Genomic DNA, 9,487 nt, shown 5'->3' on the forward strand with positions numbered 1-9,487 from the left:
AGTTTAAATTGAACCGTGATTCTTACATTTAGGCCTTCATATACTTTTTATATAAAGCTGATAATCTACCATAGGTGTGATAATAAAAGGCGGATTACCTTAAATGTAAATTGGCCTATTATGGTTGGACCACCTGTATGCATGTTATAGTTTTTCGATATAAAGGAGTGACGATTAAGCTTGTTCTATTGTGTGAAACGTCACCGCATGGCGCCTTTTATCCCCACGTGGCAGCCCAGGTCCACACTTTTATGCTTATGCTCCTCAAGACACGTGCCAGCAAACAATCAATTAACACATATGCATTGTTGAGTGATTTTTCCTTTTGTTTATTTGCAGATGACAAATAAAATAAATTAAGGTGCAAAAATACATAACACAATATGACACAATTAACACGAGTTGGCCTGTAAAGGCCGTAGCAGCACTTGGTGTGATAATAGATATATAATATCTACACATTTATCAGTCTTTACAGACAGCAGGAGGCCCGTGTTCAATACATTGCACTGAATATGTCCTTGTAGAGTCGAATGCTCTTGTATGAATATTAATCAGCATGTTAGATTCAATAAAAGTTCAGTTTCTGAAGTCACTGCGTGGTGATCAGGGCCACGGCCTCCACATTGACTGGCCGATCGGTTGGTTCTGGGTCGGGCTCTGTTTGCTTGCTTGACTCGTCACTTTGTGGGGCTGTTGGGGAGTCGTGGGAGAGCGATGCGAGTCTCTATTGGTCTGAACACAACTGGTCACAGTAAGGGCAGGCGTGCACAGTCTGTGCCCGGACCTGTCCATCAGCAGCCGAAGAATAGACCTGGAGGACTTCCTGAGAAGCAGAGAGCTGGAGGAGGAATGAGCTTCACTTCTTCTTTGGACGCCTGCAGAGTCCGAGACTGAATGGGAAAAGCGAGCAGCAAAAGATGCATCCAGTGCTGCTCCAAGCCACAGGCCTTTCCCCTCAGGTCCCAGGAACTGAGCAGCTCTCTGCAGGCAGGTGGAGAAGCCGTCTTGGAAGGAGTGTTTCTGGCCTCCTCCTCCTCCTCCACCACCATCACCACCTCCAGCTCTCGTCTGGTCTTTTTCAGCAGTGTTCTGCAGGAAGACGACTGTGTGCTCGAGTATCTCAGCTTTCTCCACTCTGCGCTGAGTAGCTTCCTAGGACAGAAACAAAGAGTTAATACACAGTTCCACAGCCCCTACTGAAAGACCTTCAATCTTCTAGGATGAACCAAGTGGCCACCTGAGTTTTTGTGGACTTTACCTGCCGCTGTAGCAAAAGAGTCTTTAGGCTCTCCAGGCTGCGGTTCATTCTCTCCCTTCGACGTCTCTCCACCTGAGGTTTGAGACTCTGCAAGACAGAAAGAGATAATTGAATAAATGAAGAAATGCAACGAGTTTAAAGGCAAAACTGTTTCAGTCTTTTCAACAGTTATGCTTTTGTCCCTGAACAGGAGTAATGTGCATCTCAAGAGAGATTATACAGATAACAGAGCCTGTGAAGGGCTCAAATATTCAGAAATATTTAATGAAAGAATAAATGATACAAGTAGCTTACCTTCCTTTGGGCCTTTGCGTCCTCTGAATCCTGAAGCAACTTCATGATTGTATTCCAAGAACTGGTCTGTCGGTCTTTCAGTCACAGCTGAATGTGACCACAGAGACTTCAGTGACCGCTTTTAAGCCATAGGTGGGCGTAACTTTAGGCTCCACCCAGCACCTCTGATCACAGACTTGGTTTGATTTCAGTTTTACTCCATGCTGAAACTACTACACTCAGATTTACCAAGTCGTTCATGTTTTTAATATATTTTATAGCATAGCATTACAAGTAAACACCTGCTTTGTTGTGACTCGTTTTTCCTGCAGGTTGACAGTCTGCTCCAGGTTAACAGTAATTTGGACATATCAGTGGAAAGAGGCTTTTAATGTTAAAACATTTAAATAAAGTTAGAAATTAAAAAGACATGTGTGTTTTTGTATATTTGTATATATATATATATACATATATATTTCTACTTTTCTTAATTATCTATTTTTAACACATTTTGACAAGGGATGAAACTGAAAGACGACCCTTCCCAAATCTGCGGGCACGTGCAGCTGCCCCGCCGAGTGTGAGCGGCACGCGCCTATGGCAGGTGTTACCAGCTCGTGTGACACATTTTACATCTGTAAGGGAAATCAACAAGCATCCGCCAAAACAGCGTGATGCCCAGACAAATGACTGTGGTGACCTCTCACGCCTTTATTATGGACGGAGAAACGAGACATGTCCTCAGGCTGATACTGCTGAAAATAAGGAGTGTGGAGCCGAGAAAATCTGCAGAAATCGAGAACATTCACTCATTCACCGACTCACTGCTGCTTGAGGTTCTCATAAAATCTGCAACAAAGTAAACTGTTACGGTGTGCGTAAAATCCACTCTTTCATTCGCAGCTCTGCAAACAAAACCACATCAGAAACAAAAGTTTAAAGCGAAATCTATCTTATTTTATTCAAAACAAACAAACGAACAAACAATCTGCGAAGTCTGCTGAGAATAGCATCTATGTGTCGCGGTAAAATGACCTTTTACGCATGGCTCTGCATATTTTAAAACAAAATGGCACATTTCATGATGGCATTATGAGAAGCAACGCGTGGGAACCCGAAAGCGTCTTCTCTCTCAACCACTCTTCGTAATGATGTATCGATTCTAACACGTAACAAAGTGTGAAGCCAGCACCCTGCCCAATTTTCCCATGGAAGGAGCTACTCTAACATTTGCCAAAATGATTAAAGGTTTGTCGGTGTGGACATTCTCCTACATTCAGTAAAGCAAAACTGAATCAAGTTGTTGTGTCATCTCTATTTTCAAGTACATTACATTTTCTCAAATGTGATACTGTAGTTCTCTATGGACAAACGAGGCGCGCGTAAAGTCTTAACCTTTTACGCGCGGCTCTTCCAATGAATGTGTTTAGTAAAAATAAAAAATAACTCGTGTTCCCGTGTGCGTGTGGGAACCTGAGAGTCACCTCTCCTCCAAGCACACTTTGTGAATGAAGTATCGGTTTTAACAGGTAATAAAGAGAGGATGAAGCCTCCTGCTCCACGTTCCCATGATGAGAACGAGCTGGGGGACATCCTCCCACTGTCACACTCATTCAACATTTGTCTGCATGTTGCCATGTCGACTAAAGGTCATTTGTTTATATATATATATTTATTGTCATTTGGTGTGGAGAACATGTGACCATTTGCCTCATTCTCCCTGCAACATTATAACTATTTATCTTCATGCACATTGCTTATGCAAGCAGTCCGTTTTGCAGTGATGGAAGAAGTATCAGATCCTTTACTTAAATAACAATACCACTGCAACAACGTAAAAATACTGTTGATTTTAGAGATGACTTATCATTGTTCAGTTAATGATTGCTATCTCAGATTTATTCTTGGCTGCGGGAACAATCCGTGGGTTTTTTTTGTTATTCGTTAAACTGAAATAAACCATTTCTAGACACGTGCAGCAGCTCAAGCAGCACGCGACCACTTCACACCCAATTCAACGCGCGCCAGCTGAAAAAACGCTTAACAATTGACTTATGTATTACAAAACACGCTTGTATTTATTATAATCTATTATGTTTGTACATTAGAGCAAGTCTTACTCGTCAGTCCCGTCAAGATAAATAATATTTCAGCTGAATCAAATATCCACCAGAGGCTGCTGAGCTTGCTTATTTATCAGTCATATATTGTATGGCAAGTGCCTATAGGCCTTCATTTAGACAGACTTAGACTTTAGAAAAACTTCAAATGCCGTTGAGGTAAGTCACAAAGAGTATCCAATGGTAAAACGATCTTAAAGCTACAAGTTAATATTTTATCTTCACTGAAAGTCACAATTTAAACCAGCAGAGTCCTGTTGCGTTTCATTCTGATAATTTAGTCAGAGACTATTTAACACCTGGGTGCCAATTAAATGCATTCGAATTAACTTGGTGGAGGAATACACACAACAGTAATCCTTATTCACAAGAAAGCAAGCAAGTAGAGTTTGATAGAGGCATACTAATTTTGTAAGATTAAAAAAAAAATGACCGAGTGCTCTTCACTGAAACTGAGGCAGACCTACAATGCTAATGAGCTCAACTAAAATGGAACTAAGGAATAAAAGAAGTAAAAAGACGGAGCAACCAAGGTGCGTAATTTGCATTTGAGTGACCAGTGTGTGTAAAGTGTGTGTGTGTGTGTGTGTGTGTGTGTGTGTGTGTGTGTGTGTGTGTGTGTGTGTGTGTGTGTGGGAACCTATAAGCTCGCAGTTCTCCACACACTTCCTTTAATGATGTACTAATACTAACAGATAATAAAAGTGAAAATGGACGCTTCGTTCTCTTTTTCCCACGAGAAAGAGTCAGAAAAGTCTCTTCCATGCTGTCTCACGCCCGTGACGTCCAGCAATGTAAAAGATTGGCCTAATAAATACAAAACAAAAAAGAATTTCAAATGTTTAAATATTGTCTTTTGATAAACAACACAATGTTTTACGTATCCTCGATTGTTTGGATTTGTGTCAAATTAAGTTCATAGTCAAGTAGAAAAACTCTTCCATAAATAAAGGTGACTGCATTCTCGTTTTTTCATAATTAATCATTAACGGCAGGGCCGTATGATAGGCCAAATATACTGCTCACTGCTTCCACGGCAATGCTCACCCAACTCTTGGCACATTTACTGATAACTAAATGGACGAATTGCTATAAAAATACAATGTTTGTTTTTTTATGTCGGTTTTAAACAATATTGCTTTTTGAGACCAACTGTCCTCCTCGTGCGTGTGACTGAACTTCAAAGGGCTGCAGGAGGTGCTAAGACACGTTTTGTTTCCTGTGAACTTACACCGGACACGCGTAGAAAACAAATGGCCTGCGAACAGCTGGGGGGCGATGTAGGTGAGAGAAGGAATACTAATTACAATGAAAACAAACGCGGACATGAGCTGGAGGGGGTTCCAGACCCGATTCAACCTCATCCTGTCATGTAAAGAGTATGATAAAGAGTAAAGTTATTTTGACATAGTTGTACCTAATAAGAAAGTGTAGCCTAGATAGCCTATACATAGGGGCTTGGTTTATGTATTAACTGTAAGACTGTGATTGTGTTTGTGTGATTGTTCTGTCATGAGCACACTGAGGCACATTCCAAACAACAAAAGTTGTATGGCAATATGGTATTTAATCCTGAATCCCTAAATGATTCCTTGTTGAGAAAGGAAAGAGTTTAGTGCTGTTGCATCCTGAATAAGTTTGACAGGGACTCGGCAGTTATAAGTCCAGTGTGTAATTATATAACAAATTATTATATAACAAATTATTTCATTTCGTTCTTTAAGAACAGAACATGTACATGGGAACACTGCGCCAGTGCTGTATGCTTCAGCTAAATCTGGATTTTTTTTTTTCATTCCTGGTAAATCTGTTCTGGGCTATATTATCTTCATTTAGTCTGGGTTTAACCCTAAGAGGCATTCAAAATGAGTAAATAATGTGTGAGCAGGACTATCTTTCATGTCCCTGATAACTGTGATAACTGCTACTGAACTCTTTCAACTCATGGCCAGACTTCACACCCGGAGGATGTAGCTCTGCAGGAGGCTTCACACCTCCGAACTCCAACTAAAAAGAGCTGTCAACGCCAGCGCAAAAACAAAAGGCCTGCATCTTATAAAAAAAACACACAATATGACACCATTTATTTTAAGAAAAGATTTTTATTTTATTATTTAAAAAAAGAATACTGCTCAACATTGGGAGACATCCAGAATAAATTAGTGTGCAAAATAGACAATATATATATTTAAACAGAATAGAAGTTACATTGTTCACAGAGCCACAGGTGTCATTAATGTCAGCAGACATCATGGCACACAGGTGAATATGAGGTGGAAAGGTGATGGATGGACACTCAATCATTATCCACTTCAGTATCTTGAATCATGACAGCAGATATAGCAGAGTTTTTTTTTTTTTTTTTTTGCCGTATATGAAGGAAACTCTTCATCTCCAGGATACTCACCTCTAAATGTGTGTCCCAGTCTGGGAGAATCCCTGTGCCGACAGCAGAATAGATAGCAGCCCAACTGACAGCGCTCTTTCAAAAGCATTAAACAAGAGTAGCAAGTCAACCCTATACATACAAATATGATTTTTTACATTATTTACAGATTGTGGTTGAACATCAATGCCATTAATGCGTTATCAGAAGACCAGAGGCCATTGTTTGCAAGACTACAATGCAAATTGTCATTCAGGAACAGTACAGCTGGCACCAGTGAATATTAATCAGTTGGTAGAGTCATCAATTCAATTTCAGAGGTCTCTGCGTGGTGATCAGGGCCAGGGCCTCCATAAAGTCTGGCTGACCGGACTACTCTGAGACTGGCTCTGCTTGCTCACTCGTCTTATCTCAAGTGGATTAAGTCTCTGAGCCTGTTCGGGAATTCGGGGGACCCCCTGCTGTACCGGAAGTCGATACGGATGAGCAACACTGAAGGCTGGATTGTGCCGTCTGTGCTTGGACTTTTGCCTCAGCACGTGAAGAATGGACTTTGTGTGTGGCAGGGAGCTGGAGGAGGAATGAGCTTCAGTTCTATTTTGAACAGCTGCAGATTCAGAGTCTGAATGGGAAAACCGAGTGGCAAGAGATGCATCCAGTGCTGCTCCAAGCCCCAGGCCTTTCCCGTCAGGTCCCAGGAACTGAGCAGCTGTCTGCAGGCAGGTGGAGAAGCCGTTTTGGAAGGAGTGTTTCTGGCCTCCTCCAGCTCCCGTCTGGTCTCCTTTGGCAGTGTTCTGCAGGAAGAGGACTGTGTGCTCGAGTATCTCAGCTTTCTCCACTCTGTGCTGAGTCCCACCCTGCATGAAAACATCAATATGAGTTAATGGAGTCTGCTGGCAGTAAGAGGCCTGCATGGTTCATAATGGTGCAATCATTTCTTTACTAAATCAATTCTATATTTAATTGCATGTAACTCTTCCAATGTCAATTAAGTTCTTTGATGTCCTATTATGACTCCTCACAGTAGGACAATTACATTTTCATTTTTCACAAAGCAACATTACTGAATATTAAGGGATTGAGATGAGTCAGTATGTCATGTTTAAGAGCTATACAATTCACTAAAGATATATTTTTTTTGAAACTGAAAGAAAGACAGAACCCACATTAACTCTTTTCACAATATCTACAGGTGAACTCAAATGTTTTTTTTTTTTTTTTACCAGTTGTTGTGGCTCCTGAAGCAACATGGTCCTCAGACACTCCAGACTGTGGTTCATCCTCTCCCTTCGACGTTTCTCCACCTGAGATTTTATGAGCTAGAAGGAAAAAAAAACAAAAAACAATCAAAAATCAATTTTCTGAAACACTTCTGTAGTTTCAACCAACGTATTATCTGTGTGTAACCGTCAACATGGCAGTTGTTATATAAAGGGTATACAAACACAATTTATATCATGCATTTAGATTTCTTTTTACCTTTCTTTCGTTTGTTGCATCTTTCCTTTCCTGTAACAGTTCCATTGTAGCTAGTGGTCCAGTGGGTGTGTCTTTATCCAGTGGTGACAGGTCTGCTACTGAACAGGCAATGTGGCCTTTGACCAAGGCTGCTTCTTTTACCTTCTCCTGGACCACTCACCCAGACTCCTCCTACCACCCGACCCAATTTTACACTCGCATCAACCTCCCACAGCAACCACCCAGCCCCTCCCCTCAGCTCCTCAAGAGCCCACCGTTTAATATTCCCAAATTACATGTTTTACAAATTACTGATCTGAGGCTTGGATCTCACCATCATGCAACGCATCAGCCACAAAAAGAAGACACAAGGTTATGACACCTATATTGTGCGCAAAGCTGTGCGTAAAAATCCATGCGTAAAATAACAGGAAAATACAGAATTTTAGATTTTAACCTAAAATATATAACATTGGTTTTGGCATGTAATCAGTGGTGCTTCATGTAGAAAAGCTGGTAACTAGTAAACTCGCCTTAATGTTTCCCGATATGCCAGTGATTTATGAGAATTTGGGCATGGCCTTTTTCATAGCAAAAAAAAAGTTGAAAATAACAAATTTACAAATCATAACATACGCAAAAAGGGCAAATTTAAAAAAGATTAATATCCATAATAATTTTGAGTTCTCCTCGGTTATTTCCTGCGACAATGACTTGTGTGTATAGTTTTTGCCCTTTTATTGTAATGCTTGTTTGTTTAGGATCCTCATTAGTTCCTGCATTGCAGAGCTATTCTTCCCGAGGTCCTTAAAACTCTCTTTATAATGGGACAATGCAATAATGAATACGCACATTACAATAGGCTACATCATAAACAACAATTATAGCCTACGTATTATTTTGTCAAAATAATTTAATACACGTGGCTCACCAACATAACTTTCTGCTTATTAGGTCTATCTTTCTTTTTTTCTCCTCGTTCCTTTCTATGAACTGCGCGCTCACTTAGGGCGTGTGCTGACCCATGTGTTGCAATTCACACTTGACGCCTTTGCATTTGTTAGTCAGTCCGCAGGGTAAAGGTGTAACAATGGTTAACATTTTGCCTTCACACCTCTATAGACCACGCGTGCCATTTGGCCAGCTGTCTCGTGCTGGCGCGCCATTTAGCGCCTCAGTTGTTCGACATTTGCTCATGGAAACCCTTTGATAATAACCAGGCGACCGTGGGAAAGATGAGAGACTCTGGCGACGCACACGTGGCAGCCTTTAACAAGTGGTTTTAACCCAAGAACCCTTTAGGGGTCCTTTGCAGATATATATTAATTTACAGCCTTGATTGCATTATAGATGGGGCACATGGATGCTACAGCATTTAACGCCACAAACCACAAAAAAACCATCTCATCTTAACGGTTAGAGAAAGCAGTCTATTTTTCTGCATACAACTTGGAATTATGAAGTTTCCATCCACACTGCACAAGAAAGCAACCTTTGAATTGTATCTGTGTATTATAACTTTGTGAATATGTACTACATTGTGTAAATTCATTTGGGATAAGTCGTTTTATCCTGTTTTTAGGGTGCCTTTAACATGAGCCAGAGTTTGCCTTTAGGCTTTCTTTGGCTCATTTACAGTTCTTTTTTTTATGTTGATCACTGCCCTTGTCAAATAAACTAATACAACAAAAAGGAAATATGCACCATATCAGCACAATATGAACTTCATGTTAAACTGAATGTTGAAACTAGATTTTGACACAGATCTGCTACATCTGATGGGGCAGGAAGACTAGGTCATTATGCAGAGCATGTACCTTCAGAACAAACATCACTGTTGCAAATTCCCCAACATTTTTCATTCACTTACGCATTGGACAATACAATAACATGTCTAGTTTTTTTTGGTATGTACCTCTTCAATATAAAAAGTACTTCCAGAGAAAACTGTTCACAACAAGATTTTGGGATAAAGAGAAGCAAACATGT

The 9,487-nt window shown here is 40.5% G+C and overlaps 2 protein-coding genes across 2 annotated transcripts; both read right to left on the reverse strand.

Annotated features, from left to right (window-relative positions):
- Nucleotides 1-367: 367 nt before the first annotated feature.
- On the reverse strand, nucleotides 368-1,681 carry LOC114557724 (transcription factor HES-2). Its single transcript, XM_028581355.1, has 3 exons — nucleotides 1,556-1,681; nucleotides 1,262-1,348; nucleotides 368-1,155 (listed from the first exon to the last, which is right to left on the reverse strand). The coding sequence occupies exons 1-3, from the start codon at nucleotides 1,598-1,600 to the stop codon at nucleotides 607-609; spliced, it is 681 nt and encodes a 226-aa protein (XP_028437156.1). The 5' UTR covers nucleotides 1,601-1,681; the 3' UTR covers nucleotides 368-606.
- Nucleotides 1,682-6,375: 4,694 nt separating this feature from the next.
- Nucleotides 6,376-7,723, reverse strand: LOC114556832 (transcription factor HES-7.1-A-like). Its single transcript, XM_028579881.1, has 3 exons — nucleotides 7,520-7,723; nucleotides 7,264-7,359; nucleotides 6,376-6,897 (listed from the first exon to the last, which is right to left on the reverse strand). Exons 1-3 carry the CDS (start codon nucleotides 7,562-7,564, stop codon nucleotides 6,376-6,378), a joined length of 663 nt encoding a protein of 220 aa, XP_028435682.1. The 5' UTR covers nucleotides 7,565-7,723.
- Nucleotides 7,724-9,487: the final 1,764 nt, after the last annotated feature.

Source organism: Perca flavescens, chromosome 6 (genome assembly GCF_004354835.1).
Source record: "Perca flavescens isolate YP-PL-M2 chromosome 6, PFLA_1.0, whole genome shotgun sequence".
Taxonomy (NCBI): domain Eukaryota; kingdom Metazoa; phylum Chordata; class Actinopteri; order Perciformes; family Percidae; genus Perca; species Perca flavescens.

Bases quoted from the DNA above. Each gene is read 5' to 3' on its own strand.
- LOC114557724 (XM_028581355.1), bottom strand. From the start codon at position 1,600: ATGAAGTTGCTTCAGGATTCAGAGGACGCAAAGGCCCAAAGGAAG. The intron at 1,349-1,555 runs GTAAGCTACTTG...TCTGTCTTGCAG, and splicing joins ACGCAAAGGCCCAAAGGAAG to AGTCTCAAACCTCAGGTGGA. The intron at 1,156-1,261 runs GTAAAGTCCACA...TTTCTGTCCTAG, and splicing joins CTCTTTTGCTACAGCGGCAG to GAAGCTACTCAGCGCAGAGT.
- LOC114556832 (XM_028579881.1), bottom strand. From the start codon at position 7,564: ATGGAACTGTTACAGGAAAGGAAAGATGCAACAAACGAAAGAAAG. The intron at 7,360-7,519 runs GTAAAAAGAAAT...TTTTCCTTCTAG, and splicing joins ATGCAACAAACGAAAGAAAG to CTCATAAAATCTCAGGTGGA. The intron at 6,898-7,263 runs GTAAAAAAAAAA...GTTTTCATGCAG, and splicing joins TTCAGGAGCCACAACAACTG to GGTGGGACTCAGCACAGAGT.